This window comes from Neopelma chrysocephalum, unplaced genomic scaffold (assembly GCF_003984885.1).
Source record: "Neopelma chrysocephalum unplaced genomic scaffold, ASM398488v2 Primary Assembly neopelma1_23, whole genome shotgun sequence".
Lineage (NCBI taxonomy): Eukaryota > Metazoa > Chordata > Aves > Passeriformes > Pipridae > Neopelma > Neopelma chrysocephalum.
This window is the reverse complement of record NW_020897691.1, coordinates 15596287-15615664: the sequence shown is the minus strand read 5'-3', so window position 1 is coordinate 15615664 and position 19378 is coordinate 15596287. Positions and strand designations below refer to the sequence as shown.

Below are 19378 nucleotides of genomic sequence, written 5' to 3'. Positions count from 1 at the left end.
TTTCCACCATAACCACTTTAGAGTGTATTTTACTTCACATCTGCAAGAATGGCCTTGGTCTGCTGTGCAAGAACACCTTACCTGATCCGAATTCCTTGCGTCTGGCTGCAGGAGCTGGGTGACAGGGCTGTCCTTCCTTCACCGGGCAACGTACGAACTTGCCAACGGGCTCGTTAAAGCAGCTTAAATTTTGCTTCTCGGTTTGTTTGAAATGCAAAAGATGGAAATTAAATGGATGAAATGGAAAGAAACGGTCGAGATGCGACTCTGAGTGATAACCGGTGGGTGTTCCTTCCTGTTGGTCCGCAACGAGGCCATCGTTCGGGCAGTAGCTGGATCGGGAGGCTCGTCAGAGCTTTTTCACCCCCATGAGATCGGGATTTGTCCATCGAGCTCGGCACTGCCACGGGAGCAACAACCATTGCCTGAAGTCCGGCAGCGGCGAGGAGTGCGTGTTGTGTGTGTACTGTGTGTGGCTGCGCCGAGCGGGCTCGTAGGGGTTACAGGCGCTGCCGCTCCCCGCCGGGGCGGGCGGGAGCCGCGCGAGGCAGGCCGGGATCTGCCCATATCCGGGCGGCTCCGCGGCGGGGACACCGACAAAATGGCGGCGCCGAAGTGAGCGGCCCGAGGCGGCGGCGGGCGCTGGCGGAGGCACCGAGCGGGCGCTGCGGCATCGCCGAGGGGCGGGCGGAGGGAGGGAGGGAAGGGCCGCGGCCGGTCGTGGCCGCGCGGGCGGGGCCGAGCTCCGGGCGCCCGGGGCGCTGCCGCCGCCTTCTCGCCGCAGGTACGGTCCGCGGTGTCGCGGTGGGGGCGGCGTCGGGACGGAGGCGGTACCGAGCGCGCTCCGGCATGGCCCGGTCGGGCGATCCTGGGCCCTTGTCAGGACGCGGCCGTGGCAGGAGCGATCTCGGGTCACGGCCTGGGGCCGGAGGGGCGAGAGAAGCGCAAGTGTCCCAGCGGGACGTTCGGGATACTCATCCCGACGATGAAACCCTCCTGGCCTGCGTGGTCCTTGGGAGGCTGGGTCCTGCGGTGCTGCAGGAATGACCTCGGTGCCAGCCTGAGCCACCTTGGTCCTCAGAATGTTGGTCCTGGTAGTGTTACCCGCAAAAATCGCGCTTAGGTGCGCTTGCAGTAACTCCTGCTGCCAGGAATACGTATGCGTAGAAGAGCTGTATCCTGTTGAAGGAGATAGCAGAGTGTGAGAGATGAAAGAAGCCGAGCGAATGCACAATGTTCCTAGTGTTCATCTGGTCACTTCCAGCTCAGGCTTCCCTGACCGTATGTAGTTCTGTTTATGTGCTATTTCAGGGTCCAGTTTTCTCCTCATTCTGCGGAAACTTTTAGCATTGGAAATGCATCCTTTGGCAAATTGCTGTTATCGATGACTCGTTACCTGAAGAACAGCTTCCTTTTGTTGGTTTGAACCAACCCCCCTACAAACTTAATTTTATGACTTCCAAAGTCTTGATTGCTTTCTTTTTCCCTAGCAATAAAGTGTTGTGATTATGCATAAAATAAGATATTACAATAGGTACATGAGAGAGGGTACCAAAATAGATTGATATGTGACATTCAATACTTATGTGTAAATATGAGTAATTAAATTATATTCAAAACTTTTGGAGATAAGAAATGCTAGAGTTACATTATAAAGCTGTGTATTTTTCCGTCAGAAAATCTTGGAGGTCACTGACAGTTGTTTGCAGCCGTTCACGGATCATAAAATGGTTTAGGTTGGAAGCAAACTTGGAGATCATCCAGTTCCAACCCCCTTGTTGTGGGCAGGGATGCCTCCCACTAGACCAGGTTGCTCCAAGCCACATCCAACCTGGCCTTGAATGCTTCTGAGTTTTCATTCAAACACTTGTTTTTAAGTCCAGTCTTTAATGATTATAGTGTAAAAAAAACAAGGTGGTTTTTTTTTTCCCTACAGTTTGACCTGTAGAAGAAAATGCTTTATCCCTACATTTAAAAAATAAATTAAAGATTATTTTTAAAACTCCTTTAGGGAAGTGGAGAATTGCATCAGCAAAGACATCTGCATTAACAAACAAATCATTTAATGACACAAAACTGCGAGGGGGAGTAGACATCAGTTCCCTTGGATGCAGTTGGTGTTTGCTAGTTAGAAGTATAAAACTGGAATCCATTTCTTACTCAGCAGTCAACACTTTCTTGCTTTAAAATGTGTGCAAATGTCTATTAGAGGAGGTGACTTGTGAATTTTGAGGTTCATATATAGAGAAGGTGAACTGTAGTAAATCTTGCTTTCTGGAGGACCAATTTAGTTTGATTTCTGAGAATTAAGACTTAGTTTCACATGCATATCAACTGCTGGTACCCATCAGCGCTGCCAAAAGAAACAACCCACCAAAAAAAGTTACTGTTTATTTGGGTAAGTTCCTTAGCTGGGTTCACACTGTATGGCCTTACAAACAATTATGCCGTCAGTGGTAAGTGGTGGGAGATAAGTGGCCTGGCTGGTTTACACTTCTAAAGCTATGCTGCTGCTAAAAATGTAAGTGAAAGTGCAGCTTTATTTGCCAAGGCTACTCTTGATTTATGGTTTACGTGTCCTGTTAATTTAACCTTGATTTCTCTTAGGAGTATTAGATTTGTCTATCTCACCTATCCGAGGTATAATCATAAATGAATATTGAAATACCAGATAAAATATGTAAAATATGTAGGTGTAAAACAGCTATTTTCTTTTAAATTCCAGGCCTTTGGAATTTGTTAAAAGCAATAACTCATGTATGGACATTTTTTTCCATTGCTCATTGGTATATGTGTAACACAATACCAAGTGATTTTGCCTAGATTATGCTGCCAGTGGTGGAGTAGTCATTACTCCTGACTGAATTTGAACAATATTCTAGATTACTAAGTCTTTAAGATATTTTGCCTTGTTGTCCTGTGTTCTGGGATAAGTTTGTGCTGAAGGTTTCACTTTTCTGGAGGTGGTGATTCTTTCAAGCGTTATTGGCATATATCCTTGCACTTGTGTTTCTGACGTGTTCTTTTGAAGAAGGTCACTTAACAGGAAAAGGAACATCCATAACAAAACTAGTACAATGGTCTAAATATACTTACTTCACTTTCTTTGGAAAAAGTGTTTTTGGCAAAGTATTTTCAATGTGATCCTAAGTACAGCATGTTTTGAAAATAATTTTGAAAGTGGCCAAAATTACATTATGTTTTAATTGTGCTCATGCTGTATTTTCATCTGATTTCTGGATTTCTTAATACTTGGATCAAAACTTCACTGTTAATTATTACAATTCACTCACATGTCTGATGATCTTGTCCTTATTCAGTGAGCACTGAAGAATTACATGGTATTGGACCATATGAAAAAATAGCATAACTACCCCATTACACTCATTTAAGGTTTCAAACCTATCAGAGGGCAAAAAAAGCTTGTGGGTGCAGTTATACTTCTTAAGATTTAGATAGTTTTATAAGAGAAATTCTGTTATTTCTTAAATGGTTCTCAAAGGAGAATGGGATTGAGTGTCCCTTGTGTTTCTTTTTGCAGTCCTCATTTATGTATTACTTCCCAGCTTTCAGGTTTTATCTGTATATCAGTAGCATGTATCTTTAATTTATACAATATTTATGTAGTTTGCGGGTTCTTCTTCCTATTAACTTGTCATTTTCTTCCTCAATCACTGAATCATTGATTGTTTTATGACAGTGCAAGTATTATAGAAGTGAAACCTGGATAAAGAGTGACTTTTTTGTAGACTGTGTAAATTTATGTCTAATTTATGTTTATAAATTAATTTATTAATTTATGTCTAATATAATTGATTTTAATTAGACTGTTTAATTTATGTCTAATATGAGAAGCACTTATCAACACAGTACTTCTTTAAGAGACAAAAGATGCTTGCAGATGTCTGAATCCTCAAAAATAGTCCTTCAGAAAACGAGGAATGCAAATTTTTAACACTTTGAGAAACAGAAACAAAATAAGAATGTTTCAATATTGCTAGTTAGACATTGCACGATAGTAAAGCTGAAGTGTGAGTTGAGCTTTACCATTTTAGTTGCCTTTGAAGAAAAGACAGTGCTAAAATATTAATTTTTTTTATCTTGCAGTATCTTAGTAACTGATCTTCCTCTGTGAAGCAGTAGAGACTGAAAAAGTTTTATTTCATGATACTCTAAAGAGGCAAATGCTCTGTAACTTCTTCAATGTTCCACTGTGGTTGCTCTCTCCTTTGCCATAGCAGTTGCAGTACTAACTAGTGCCCAGCCTGAATGCAGAGATTTGAGTTCTTTGCAGACACGGGGCTCTTTCCCTGATGAGTCAGGGAAAATGCAAACGTTTTTTATTTGTGTTTTGGCAGAAAATTCTGTTTCCCTTACCAAATGTCATAGCTATGCTCAGTGAATTTGATGCTTAAATTGTTAAATAATTTTACAGTAAAAAAATTTGATTCAGTTTTTTTTGTTTCTTCCCCTGCTCTCATCTTCCCTTATGTAAAATAAATTTTAAAATTACTTAACTATTGACAAAGCCTGATTCAAAGAGATTCGAGCTGAGACTATGACAGCCCTAGAAAACTGAACCCTTAAACAGATTTAAATGGCAGATGGTACAAGAAATCATGAAGTCGCATGTGGTGAGCTAGGCAAGTGTTTACTTTTTACATATGTGACTGCTGAAGAATGGATAAAATCACTGTAATTATATGCTCTTACTGGTGTACTCCATCTATTTGTGGAGCTTGATGTCAGAATTGTTGAACAGCAAGGGTATTTAGTCCATGTCCTGGCTAAATGGGTAGTAGAGTTGGCACTTTTGGCTGTAAAGGTGTTGATGAAGAGAGTGAACATAGGTGACAAATGGGGACAGGACACAACAGAAAGCGGAGACAAAGCAGCAGTGCTGGGGTAGCACACAGAGCAGCAGTTCATATCTGCTCTTGAAAGCTTTGTCCACCGCACAGAGGAGTTCCTCTTTGTCCACGCCCTTTGCAATTCAGGACTGTTCAGACTTGAGGCACCTAAAACGTTTGTTGCTAAAAGCCCCACACAGTTTGTAAATTAGGTTGCGTGAAGACTACCTGAAGAATTTGCTTAGCAGGCTTTTAGTATCTGTGAAGGAAGTGCTACGTGTGAACATTTCATTCCCACCAAAGCTACATTGTGAATTTTTTTTACTGCTGTATATATAATGTGATTTTTCTTGTTTTGTTTTGCTAGCAGAAATACAATTTTGGGTTGTGATGAGCTCCAGCACTACAGGAACCAAGGTTTCACAGTGAAGAGCCACTGCTTTCACAAGTTCTGACACCAGCCAGTCTTCCTTGAATTCTGGTGTGTGCAAGTCCTTGGTGGAGGTTGCATATATACATGTTTTCATGAAGAGAAGTGAGAAACCAGAAGGTTATAGACAAATGAGGCCTAAAACTTTTCCTGCCAGTAACTATACTGGCAGCAGCCAGCAGATGCTACAGGAAATACGAGAGAGCCTCAGGAATTTACCTAAACCCTCCGATGCTGCTAAAGCTGATCACAGCATGGGCAAAATGTTATCTGAAGATCCTAGACAAGGTCGAAATCCTCCCAAATTTGTAACGTATCATAAAGTTTTGCAGGAGATAAGAAACTCACTTCTGCCTTTTGCAAATGAAGCAACCTCAGCTGTCAAAGGAACATCAGAAGTTAATCGACAAATGCTGCAAGACTTACAAGCTGCTGGCTTTGATGAGGTGAAGTGTTTTATTTTGAAGATTTGGTGTTCTGCTAGCTATAAACTTTTAGTGTATGTTGGAGGGGGTGGTGGTCAGGGAATATTTGAACAGCTTGACAAGCAAAAGAGCTTCTTCAAAATCTGATAGGTTTCTGATTAGGGAATGAAACTGGTAATAGTGGGGGATGTAGAAGAGGAATAGAAGGATTTAGAGAGGCTTGGTTGGTTTTTTTTAAGCATCTTGTGCAGATTGTTCTAATGTGATAGGTTGTTTTAATTATATAATTCTAGCCAGAAAGGACTGGACTCTCTAGAACATGGATTTTGCCTCTGATACTCAATGGAATTTTGGATTGCGTTCAATTAAAACAGGTTGATGAAATATGGCCATTCTAAATTGAAAGGCAATACCAAATATTTTGGAAATTAATCTGAAATGTGGTTTCCAGGAAGAAAAAATGAATACATTTATAGTTCCTGTGTTTTTACTGGGACTTGCATATCAAAGTAAATCACACTTGTTTTCATACCTTCTGTGTAAACCTGGGTACAAAAGGAGGTTAAAAAAAAGCTAGCAAACCACTCATCTTTCTAAAGGAAAAAGGCACAGTACCAGACAGGGATTAACTTTACAGGAGTGTACTGCTTGCAGTAGTGACCAGCTCATGAGTTCTGCTGTCTGGGATGCTTTGGTATTTACAGAGAAGATCTGCCTCTACCAAGAGTGAGCTGCTCCAAGAACCGTCTTTTCCTCAAAAATGTCCCAGTGTCAAGTGTTGATAGTGATTTTTCATGTTCCTTTTGCTTGATCAAATACGCAGTCCAGTCAGTCTGTGTGTCAGGAAGAATGGAAGGATTTCATAATGATAAATTATTTTTACAATAATTTGTGCCTGCTGTCTGATTTGTTGCTGAGGTTGCATTTTTGTTGTTGTTGTTGTGGGATTTTGGGACGGCAGTGTGAGGGGTGCGCATTTGTTTTTTCAAATTAGATCAGTTCTTAGATCCATTTTTGCAGATTGAACCTGCAGTCATTTTTGCAAACTGAAGTTTGTGGTATGTGGCTGGAATATAAACTAGAAAGGTATCTTAAGTTTGTATTTTTGTTGGATCCTTTGTATCTTGAAGTCTTTTGCTCCTGCCCTTTGTTCTTGGATGCAACTGAGAATTCCCATGACACTTTTGATTGTATGGAGCTTTTTTCAGGCAGAGTGCCAGTGAGAGCCGTTTCTGCCGTGTGTTAACCTACAGTTCCATTGCCACAATAGCCCATATGGCACTGATCCATGTGGCATTAGGAACAGATATGGCTGAAGTCAGAAAGCATTTTTCTTGGTGGAAAAGTTTCAAAATGTATTGAATTTATATTTTACCTTTTACTTTTTAAAATATATTAAATGTCACAAACATTCTGGTTATTTTCTCCCCACTCCTCAGGTAGTAGATAATATTCAGGGTTAAAGTGGAACAGATAGATATCAATCAGTATCAGGTATGTCTGTACATAGATATTTTTTTAAATATATATTTATATATATTTTATATTTATATATATATGTATAATAATTCAGGTAGAATGCTGTTCATTGTCTTTGTTTTTTTGTTTTGTTCTTTTTTAAACAACATCCTAAATAGCTTACAGGAAATCTCTTTTGCTCATTATGATTCAAGTTCAGTCCTCAGAAGTTCTGTGTAAGGTGATACTCCTTTAAGACATTGAATACTTCATGTCACATAGGTGACCAAGTTTTTTGTGCTTCAGCTAAAGGAGATAGAGATCCTTTGGCTCTTACTCAGATCCTCTGGTTAGTGGAGAGGGAACTAAATTTTGTCTCTTAAAATATTGCTGGTTTTGTACTTTGGCATTCTGTGAGTCTTTATGGCCCGGTGATGTGAACTTGTTGATTTAGGTCTCTGTATTGTAGAATTACTTGGCTAAAAAGACAATAAATTTGGTTTTGAAGCTGATTAAGAAAAAAATTAAAGTCAATAGATAGAAATCAATGATGTCTTCTATAAAGATATATTCAATTTGAAAATTAAATACCCTGAACAACTTAACTTTCCATTTGCACAATGATCAAATAGCTTACCGGTGCTGAAAATGTACTTCTTGCCACAGATAGCCTTGCCTATAATAGTAAAAGTGTTGCAGACATAACTGTCTTGTGAAGGAGGTATGAGATCGAAAGTTGTATCTGATTTTTCCAACAGTATCATCTGGTCTGTAAAGATTGGGACAGCCTTATTGTGTAGGTTTTTCTATTTTAAAATCCTTTTTTTAAGGTTCTGTTTTGTTTACAGAATGTAATTACTGTTTCTGAAGGTTGTATGTAATTTTCTATGTTTGAGTGTTAAAAGTGTACACAGGCATGATGAAAGTATAAATGTGGGTTTGAATTTGGGATTGGTACTAAGTGCTTCCCTTCTGAGCCCTCTTTGGTGTCCCATTAGTTTGAGTAGGAGGTGGATGCTGTCGTATGTTTGTAGGTAACAGATTCAAACATTGTATGAACTGAAATGATTGCTTTGATATGACAAAATATGGCCATAAATCTTTTAAGTCAGTGTGCTTAGCTATAGGGAGTTATGCTGTGGCTTTGTCTCAAAATTGTTGGGTTAGCTGTACAAATCCCATTCAATATAAGTGGGAGAATACCATCTCTGGAATTCTGCCTCTGTTGCTTGACCTTGCCTCATTCAAGTCTGTGGAAAAGCCACTGGTCCATAATACATTTGACTGAGCTGAGATTGTGCAGCAGATCAGAACTTGTGTTTGGATGTCTAAGATCACAGAGCCTAAATCTACCACAGAAAGAATAGAGTTTCTGCCAATAATGTTGTCTTCATCAGGAACTTAGACTGGAAGGGACCTCTGTCCATTCTGTAACTAGCTGTTACCTGGGCAGTGCACAGCAGTAATAAATGCTGTTGTATAAGCAAGCTGTTGTACTAATAGCAAGATGACAAGATTTACATCAAACTGCAGTGCTTTAACACATTAACTTTTTCTGAACATCCAGACTATTTTGAAGAGTCTTTTGTGGGGAAAACATTTTAAAATTAGTTTGAAAATGATTTAGAGAAATCGGTTATGTACTTTGGTAAAATTACTGGAGGATGTTTGGCTAAATAACCATGAATTTTGGTATTTTTTGTGATTTTCTTGTAAATTATTTTTTGTATATAATTTTCTCATTAGGATATGGTTGTACAAGCTCTTAGACAAACTAACAACCGTAGTATAGAAGCTGCCATTGAATTTATAAGTAAAATGAGCTACCAGGATCCTCGTCGGGAGCAGATGGTTGCAGCAGCAGCAAGACCTGTAAACGCAGGTATGAAACCCCCAGGTAGGTGTATCCATGGTAACTCAGTAACTCACTGAGTGTATTCTTCTAGGTAAAAAATATAGTAAATTCTGCCTTCGTGTGCTCACAGTGCAACAGAGATGCTGAGACATAGGGGGTTTGGCCTTTAAAAATCGCATTTGAAGCATATAATGTAATTCTTCTAAAAGGTAGATCCATTTGACATGAATTTCTTAAACATTTGTTTTTATAACTGCACGGTTTTATTATTGTGGGTAGACAAGGAATAGCATTCAGACCTCATTTTAGTAATTTTTGTCCCTCATTGATGTAGTGCCTGTATTTTGTTCTCAGTGTCAGATAGAAATCAGTGGTGAGCATTGAATTCTTATTTTAATTTTTTGTCTCTCTTCACACACTCACCCACACAACAGCGCTATGTATGTGTATTTTTGTGTACATATGTGTGTGTGTATTTATATAGCATATGACTACAGTATTTGTATTTTAGGATGTTCTATTTGCTTAATTTTCTGCTTGGTTCCAGATTTTGTTTGTATGGTTTTTAAGGCAGACTTCTTGTTTTTGAAGGTGTTAGAGGACAGGCTATAGCTTTAGTAACAGAGTCAGAATTTTGCCACTTGCTATTATTGCTTTCTTTAAAGATGGAAGCACATTTTTAATACCTCTTGGCCTAAAGCAAGGGTAACTTTCAAATGCAGCAGAAATACTGAACTTTTATTTGACTAAAGTTGGGTACTGAGCTGCTGGCACTGGAGTTAGATTTTAAATTAACAATATCGATATGAGGAAAAATTAGTAGTCAAGAGTAGCAAAGAGCAGTGTCATTGTCATTTAGTCTGTTAAGAGGATTAGTTGGTGCTTCTGTGAAGCTGCTAGCTAAATGCCACCATGTAGACACAATTTTCATTGTTACTTGGGAAGGTTTAGTAATTCACATGTTGTTTTACTAAGGATAGAGTGACTTTCAGCAGTTACAGTCCTGTCTGTGTTTATACTTACCTTAGTATTAACATTGTAAAAAGCACAATAAGACTGCCTGCACTATCAGTTCCTTGCATACTGTTTTGTTTATATGACACAAAATAATATCTGTGAAGTAAGTAGATAGTAGAGTTTTATTCTCTAAGTTTTGCTTTCATACAGTGTTAATTCTTGCCTGTCTACAACACTTTTACTCATAAGGACATAACTTTTGACATTAAAGTACTTAATTAAATTTTGCATGCAAGGAATAAAACAAGTCTGGATGAACCATATGCACACAAGGGTGCAGGCTGCTTGATTTTACAGCATTCAGTTACATTTTAGTTTAAGAACACTAAATGTCTTGTAAACATTAAACTGGAAGGGATAGCAACATAACTAAATGTATTTTTCTGAGCTATTACTTTTTTTGCGCTTATGCTGAACGTTCTTATGAGGGTTTCTTGTACACATGATTAAAAATACATTGTGTGCCTAATAATTTTGCATATTACCATTTGTTCAATTAAAATTTGCATTTTTACTGAAGCAAAATGCATTTTCAGACAAATTATTTCTAAAGACTCTGATACTATAGTTCCAATGCATTTTTTGCTCTTACATGTCTACTGAGCATATTACCATGCCGTGATGTGTATTACTAGACAGAGAGAATTTTTAATGTGAAGTACAGTGGATTATGTTATGTCAGAGGTTTCATGTCCTTTTTCTGTAGCAATTAATGCAGAAGAACAAAATTTTCAAAGCAGTAAATGTAAATAATTTCTAATAATATAAATGCTGTGTTTTCTTGTTGTGAAAGCAGGGACTGTTCAGCAATCAGTTAACCGCAAGCAGAGCTGGAAGGGTTCTAAGGAGTCCCTGGTTCCTCAGCGGCATGGCCCTTCCCTGGGAGAAGGTGTAGTTTATCGCTCAGAAAGTCCCAGTTCTCAGCCTGATGTAGGAAGGCCATTATCTGGATCTGGCATTGCGGCATTTGCTCAGGCTCATCCTGGCAATGGACAAAGAGTGAATCCCCCACCTCTACCACAGATAAGGAGTGTCACTCCTCCTCCTCCACCTCCTCGAGGGCAGACACCCCCTCCAAGGGGAACTACTCCTCCACCTCCTTCCTGGGAACCAAATTCTCAAACAAAGCGGTACTCTGGAAACATGGAATATGTGATCTCCCGTATTTCTCCAGTGCCACCAGGAGCATGGCAGGATGGTTACCCACCTCCACCTATGAATCCTCCACCTATGAATTCATCCACGCAGGGTCAGAGAGGCATGAGTGCTGTCCCCATTGGCAGGCAACCAATAATCATGCAGAGTTCTGCCAACAGCAAATTTAGTTTTCCGTCAGGAAGAGCCGGAATGCAAAATGGCAATTGTCAGGCAGAATTCATAGTTCACCAGAATGTGGTGTCTGGGAATTCGGTGAGTCGCCAGCCACCTCCGTACCCCATGAATTCAACTAACAGGCAGAGTCCCACAGCACTGCAGATGCAGGCAGGAGGATCTGCTCCTCCTTCAGCGTACACCAATGGGAATCTTCCTCAGGCAATGATGGTGCCAAACAGAAATAGTCACAACATGGAACTTTACAACACAAATGTAGCTGGAATACCCACCTCCTGGTCACAGCCTTCCCCTGTGCAGCCGCAGTCATCACCTGGCAACGGGCACGACATGCCTACATGGCAACCCAGTGTTCCTGTGCGGTCAAATTCTTTCAACAACCATCATGGCAATAGGCAAAGTCACTCTGGCAGCTCTCAGCCTTCGGCCACAACAGTAACAGCCATAACACCAGCTCCCATCCAACAACCAGTGAAAAGCATGCGTGTGTTAAAACCAGAGCTGCAGACTGCCCTGGCACCCACTCACCCTTCCTGGATGCCACAGCCCGTGCAAACTGTGCAGACCATCCCCTTCTCTGAGAGCCCATCTACAAATATGGCAGTTATGGCTCCTGTTGTGGAGGCTCCGAATTACCAGGGCCCCCCACCACCTTACCCTAAACACTTGCTACATCAGAATCCTTCTGTCAGTCTGTATGAGGCAGGACCCAAGCTCAACAAGGAGGAGCCACCTCTTTTATCCAGGGAGGATGAGAATGAAAAGAATTACGAATGTGTTGATTCAACAGATAAAGAAAAAAAACAAATTACAACATCACCTGTTCCTGTTAGAAAAAACAAGAAAGATGAAGAAAGAAGAGAGTCTCGCATCAAAAGTTATTCCCCTCAAGCCTTTAAATTCTTCATGGAGCAGCATGTGGAGAATATACTCAAGTCACACCAGCAGCGTTTGCATCGGAAAAAACAACTAGAGAATGAAATGATGCGGGTAAACTCTTCCTTCTTTCTAAATCTGTGACTAGAACTGTTCCTGCATTGATTTTAAGAGATATATCTTAATTGTAAAATGTTTAAATAGTATAGATAAATAGAATATTGTGGTAAATTTGGTATTGAAGTCTATTTTTAATTTTTGTATTTGAGATGTGGCAAGATCTTCAGTGCTTAAGTAAGTTTTTTACATGTCTAAATGTAGTTCGTCTGGCCTATGTACAGTAAGGCAGCAGAAGCAAAATAATTGTTCCATGAAATGAGATTCATGAGATTCATGAGATACATGACTCATAGCTCTCTGTTATGAGTTCTGTTTAATCCTGATTTCTTAGTTATATGCAATATTTTAATGATTTTCAAAAATACTTCTTTTTTTTAAATAAGCACTGCAGGTACAAACAAAGCAGGGACAAGTGGTAGGCTGGTTAGTGCATTTATATAGTCACCCAAACAGTGATATTTTTTTACCTTCTGCAGTTTGTTTCCAGTAGTGATAGTTTTTTTAAGTTACAATAAAAAAATCATTTTTTAAAAGTTAATTTTTTTTTCATGAAAAAGACATGGTATCTTTTGCCTGATTATTTTATAATCCAGACGCATCTGTTTAAACAAGAGGCAATTGAATGGGGTAATAAAACAACAGACATCAAACAAAAACATGTGAAATGTTGTACCTGCATGGAGTCGGTCATCTGGTATTTCAGTGTTCTATTAAAACAAATCAAAAGGGTAAAAACTGGAGCTGATGTAATTTCAAAAGAGGAAATAGTGAGAAGCAGTGAAACTAAGATTTGCAGAAAGATAAAATTGAGATGTCACATCAATATTTCTTAACAATTGTAGTTGAAAGTTTGACATAAGTATGATGTACTTTTAAATTTATTCTATCAGAGTATGTATTTGGCTTACACCACTTTCTTGACATCCTGTTTTTTAAATGTGCTTTCTTACTATTTTGAAAATTCTTACTTTAATCTTCAGTCTTTTGTGTTTGCTTAATCGTGAATATGTAAATGTTAGCAAGATTTCATCCTGAAACTCTTACTAGATCTTTATTCTTAGTCTTCTCTCTTTCCTTTTTCACTTCCACTAACAGCTGATTTAAACTGTTAAGGTGTGGGAAGCTTTCCTGAACTCTGTAGCCTCCATCCCTGTGTAGACAAGTAAGATTCTGAAGCAACAGTGTTTATTAAGAATAGCATGATTACTTTTTAGAGGGCTTTGCATGCAATCCTGCATCAAAATTAAGCATGAATTTATTTTGGCTATTTTTGAGTACTTAAAAGTAAGATTATAATTAATGTTGATTTGCAAACTTCACTTTCCTTTCTTACTGTGTTGTGTTCTGTAGCATCTCAAGAATAAGTATTACTTATATGAAAGCACTGATATAACTTTTCATATGCATTTAAAGCACCCTAGTAAATGTATTTTCTTATATGAAATGCAATTTATAGTATTTATGCTAGATTTAAAGCTAGGATGTTTAATTACAGGCTGAAGGGTGGGAAATGGGCTATTGTGCTGCAGCAGACCTCTACTTTTTTAGGATAGGAATCCCAAAACAGTGAAGTATATTTTGGATCTTCATGAGAAGGAGAAAGGGAAACTAGCTCATTATCTATTTTCAGAAAGTTTAAAATTAAGCAAGTATTGAATCCCTTCTTTTCTTCCCTTTGGTAGGAATTTTTGAAAAAAAAAAAAACAAAAACCAATGCATCCCTATGGAAATACCTACCTTCAGGTTGTATTTCTAGCATAGGTGACATATTTCTGTGCTTTCAGGTTCCCTAGGAAATTGAGTGGAGCAGTCTCAGAAATATTTAATTTAAATCTGTGAATCTGGCCAAGAATTATGCTAGATGTCTCTGCTGCGGAGAGCAACTTAAGTCATCTTTTAAAGCACAGCAAGATGAAAAGGGACCAAAATGAGAGCAAATTGCATGATGATACAGAGCAATTCAGGAAGCTCTTCTGTCCGTCATTGTCTAGAAATAACTGGAGATGTATGCACAGAAGAGTTTGTGCAGCTGGCGAAGTTGCTTAATTTTTGGTGAATGCTGAAGCTGAGGAGTGTTTTAGAGAAAATACAGCAATGCAGAGAGCAATGAGTTTGTAATTAAATTTGGTTTAGTGGATGAGAGGAAAACGTAAAGATGGGTTGAGGGAAGAGATGACAAATTGCAGTACTTGGGCTGGTCTCTACACAATAAAACTGTTAGAATGCAACAGCTAGAGAGTAGGCAGTAGAAAGTAAAGCTACAAGGGTTTTGGAGACTCTTATTTGTATGTCTTGCGGTGATTAATTACTGTATTGAGTCTCCTCGTGGGGTTTTGTTGCCATCTGGGTTATATTCTTTGCTAATTTTGAAACTGATCATTGAGGTTCACTTTGTGTGCAAGTGAGTCTGTACTGAAGCAGACTCCAGGTCTCAGATGGGCCTTGAGAAGGTGACTCGTCATCTGAACTTTTAGCAGGGTCAGGTCTTCAGTTGTCTTCTTGACATTTTTGTAAGTCTTCAAAAAATTCTTCCTTATATGTTGAAATGGGCTTTAAGCATGTTCATTCACAGAAAACTTGAGATGTTTCTGTCCTGGAAGACAGTGCCCAGATATTCCTGCAGTAATGTGTTGAAAAAGGTTCAACTCCCTATTTCGAATAAAAAAATTGTCTATTTTGCACATCCAGTCTTTAAACTACTGCTACCCAGTCCTGACTACTGCCTATCTGATGTTGACAAAAAATTTTGTCTCAAAATGGAGACAGCTTTCCCCATTTAAATTTTACTGAATTCATATTCCTTGGGCAATTTATTGGGGTAGACAAGCATTTTGGGTGTATTTTTCTAGTTGCATCTCCTTTGGATCCATTTTTTATATGATGCCTGCAAGAAATTTTATGTGTTTTAACAGTATTTTCTTTAATAGGTGACATATAGTAACTTTGGAAAGCATTTTTAAGATACTGAGTGATATCTAATTGATCTTTTCTCTTACCTTTTTTCTCAATCAAATCTATTATACTTTGTTTCAAGTTACATCGTAAGTTAGGCAAAGCAGAAGTCATCTATTAACACAGTTTATACAGGCCTAAACTAGTTACATAATCCTAATGGTGGTCCTGAGTAGTGTTCTGCAGACAGTGTCTCAAACATTTGAAACATTAAGTAAGGAGATGGAAGCAACAAGATTTGGTATCAAGAATCAATAAGATGTGACAATAAGAAATTGAAAACTTTTAGAATAATGCTTGATTACAGTTGTGATGTTTGCAGGGATTCAATTTGGCCGTGTTCAATTTTAGGATCAGAACATCCATGAAAAAATAAGGGAATATACCCTAGGTTGAACTTGGAAATCATTGCTGTGGGATAGTGATTTCAAGCCAGGTAGGCAGATAAAATAATTGAGATCCTATGAGAAAGGGAGCATATAGTACTTTGAAAATGCTGTCAAAAAACAAAAGAAGGAATGAACATGAAGCTTTGGGGAGGAAGTGTCATGGAAAAAAGAATATAAAAAATTGAAGACAGATTCTACTCACATTAAAACAAAAAAGAAGAGAGAGTCTGATTCCAGGCCCTGAAATTTAGCAAGAAAAATGGCACTGAAATTGAATGACACTTCAAAGGAATTGAAACCAGAAGAAATACACCAGGAGGCACCCAGGTTGGAGTACACTGAGAATGCTCAATGTGGTTCTTGCAGATAAGGGTTTCCACGTTGTAGGTGATGAATTGCATGTGGCCTGTGAGTGTTTCAGCTGTCACAATGTTGATGGTGTTGGCCAGAACACCAGGGATGTTCAGTCAAGATAGGGGTATGTACACAGATGGGAGCCAAGAAAAGCTACTGTGGGGAGGAGTGAGCCACTTCAAAGAAAGTGCTCTGCTCAACTAGTTGGTGTGGAGAGCAGGAGTGAGAGTGTGAGCAAAGTCCTGTTAGAAAGGGGTGGGTTATGTGATAAGAGAGAAGATCAGGCCTAGGCTTGTGGCACAGGTACAGGCTTGGTGTGGGCGGATAGTAGGAAACAGTGCCATGTGGATCTGGTTTGTGTAGCTACAGAAGGAAGCATGAGAGTGAGAGAGTTGCCTGTCCTCTCCTGCAATTGAAATTCCACAGCATGGTCAGGAAGTTTAGTGACTTCTGCTCTAGGTAATCTAGAGAGGGGCTGCCTTTCCCATGGCAGCATCAACCCTCAGCAGCTTACAGCTCCTAAGGCATATCTTGGCTCCCTTTAGCTCCACAAAGAGAATCAGAGAGGCAGTTGATGCACACTGTTACTCTGATAATATTCACAGTAGTTTTTATCAGTGGTTTGTAAATTACCCTTCCTTTCTTCAAGAATGTAGTCCCTTCTCAAGAACCTTCTGGTGCATGGCACCTTATGCATTTTGCTGTTGAAAACAATCACGTTTTGGCTTTTATCACTCCTATATGTTTTTATAGACTCCTAATGTTTAAAACAAAACCAAACCCCTTTAAGTATTATTTCCTGTGCTGTGTATTAAGTATTTGGTTTGCTTTGCCTAAGCCTTGTAGTTATGAGAAGACCATCAAGAATTAAAAGTACTGTTAATTCTTCAGATATAATTCTGTTTCCTGCACAGGTTGGATTGTCACCAGAAGCCCGAGATCAAATGAGGAAAATGTTGTGCCAGAAAGAATCTAATTACATTCGATTAAGAAGAGCTAAAATGGACAAGTCAATGTTTGTAAAAATTAAAACCCTGGGAGTTGGTGCATTTGGAGAAGTTTGCCTAGCAAGAAAAGTGGATACTAATGCTTTATATGCGACAAAAACTCTGAGGAAAAAAGATGTCTTGCTTAGAAATCAAGTTGCTCATGTTAAAGCTGAACGGGATATCCTCGCAGAAGCTGATAATGAATGGGTGGTTCGCCTGTACTATTCATTCCAAGATAAAGACAATTTGTACTTTGTAATGGACTACATTCCAGGAGGTGATATGATGAGTCTCCTAATTAGAATGGGTGTCTTTCCAGAAAATCTAGCACGGTTCTACACAGCAGAACTGACCTGCGCAGTTGAAAGTGTTCATAAAATGGGCTTCATCCACAGAGATATTAAACCTGATAATATTTTGATAGACCGTGACGGTCATATCAAATTGACTGACTTCGGGCTCTGTACAGGTTTTCGATGGACCCATGATTCAAAATACTACCAGAGTGGTAAGAGAAATATAAATCTTCTTTGTAAGGAATTAAATAATAACTGAATAGAAAGATGACTGTGGTGTTTCCTTTCTGAATAATAACGCATCTAACAATATGTCTGCACACCATACAAATTACAGAAAGCAACATTTAGTATGGGAGGGTTCCAATGTCAGCATTGATTCCTTAAGGGAGAAGGAATGAGCTATGTTGCTGTAAGTTTGTCCCATTAGTAGCTTTTGAAATTTGGAGAAAATCATAGAGGTAGCGAGATAATTACATAGGCAACAGCCCCAACTCTATTTTGAAGATGGGACTGATGTTTTAAATGTAATTATTCTTGAAAACCTTGCCCCAAGTTCTGAGTGTCTCGTACTCCTTTTAGTGTAACCTGTTGATTTCTGAGTAGGTTACAGTGGGCTTTTAAAAATCCCACTTGATTACTTAAAACAAAAGCTAAAAGAAAGAGGAAAAAAAGTCACAGTTCTGAGAGTGGTAAAATACAGATTTTGTGATAACCTGTTTTTAATTTTCAAAAAGAAAAACATAACTTCAGAAACAATTTTTAAATTACTTTGACTAGTTTCTATCAAAATATCATGTATCTTAGACCAGACTGTTACACAGTCTCTGGTGAGAAGAAAAAGATTTAATGTGATTTTATTTTTTGCTCATTTAAATATTGGCTGTTTTATGTTTGCATAAGAACAAGAACAATATACACCCTGTACCCCCAATGTGGTTATGTTAAGAAAAATATTAAACTTGATACTTTCTCTAGTTATGTTGAAAGTAAGCTTAAAAAAAGTGTCCTCAAAAGTTGGTGTTTTATATCGAAAAAAAAAGTCAACATCAAGATGTTGATGACTGTTGTAACTCTCGGGTGTTGAAACTGAAACAGATTCTATCGTGTAAGGAGGAATTTTAATGGATAAAGAAAATTTCATATTGGATAAGAAGTACTCATGCTCAATTTTGCCATCCTTCTCCCTCAATTACAGGTGATCATGCACGACAGGACAGTATGGATTTCAGCAATGAATGGGGTGACCCAGCAAATTGCAGGTGCGGAGATCGGCTGAAGCCGCTGGAGCGCAGGGCTGCACGTCAGCACCAGCGCTGCCTGGCCCATTCCCTTGTTGGCACACCCAACTACATCGCTCCAGAAGTGTTGTTACGAACAGGTAATGCACTTCTGTACTGTAATCATGCTGCAGGTATCTTGCTTCACCTTTCTTACACTGCCACTTTTCCCAAGTATATAATATTTTAACAAAAAAATAAAATAGTTGTTAATATGGAAATCTTTAAAAGGTATTGAATAGAGTTCTCCTGTGAAATTTTGTACTCCTAGAAATCCAAGATTAAAATTACACTGAGGCTTTGACTACTTTATTTGAACTTTATTTCAGGTTACACACAATTGTGTGACTGGTGGAGTGTTGGAGTAATTCTCTTTGAGATGCTAGTGGGGCAGCCTCCATTCCTGGCACAAACGCCACTGGAAACACAAATGAAGGTAACTTTAAAATTCTGGTACTAACAGTCTGAAAAAGCAGGCTTGAAATTTACATGGGCTTTCTAATTTGTAATGGAAACAAAGGTGATATGTTTGAGAGTGCTGCCTATCCAAGCATATTATAAACTAACAAGATTATAAACTTTATGTTACTGTGGAGGTGCCCTTAGTTTGTAAAGGGATTATGTTTGCATCTTTTATCTCAGTATAGTAAACATGCCAACTAAAAACCACATTTCACTTCTTGTATCTATTCCAGTTATTATTTCCACTCCTCTTTTCTTCCTCTTTTCTTCCTCTTTTCTTCCTCTTTTCTTCC

The 19378-nt window shown here is 38.8% G+C and overlaps 1 protein-coding gene across 5 annotated transcripts in view; it reads left to right on the top strand.

Annotated features, from left to right (window-relative positions):
• Positions 1-711: 711 nt before the first annotated feature.
• Positions 712-19378, top strand: part of LATS1 (large tumor suppressor kinase 1) — a 23563-nt gene continuing 4896 nt past the window's right edge. The window contains exons 1-7 of one of the 5 annotated variants that reach the window (XM_027687973.1): positions 712-784; positions 5221-5726; positions 8910-9060; positions 10829-12357; positions 16973-17555; positions 18542-18724; positions 18953-19059. In XM_027687973.1, the coding sequence (XP_027543774.1) occupies positions 5376-5726; positions 8910-9060; positions 10829-12357; positions 16973-17555; positions 18542-18724; positions 18953-19059 (2904 nt within the window). In that variant the 5' untranslated portion in view covers positions 712-784; positions 5221-5375. Of the gene's footprint in view, positions 785-5217; positions 5727-8909; positions 9061-10828; positions 12358-16972; positions 17556-18541; positions 18725-18952; positions 19060-19378 lie in introns of all 5 variants that reach the window. The other 4 variants (XM_027688001.1, XM_027687990.1, XM_027687981.1 and 1 more) reach the window with 4 other exon arrangements.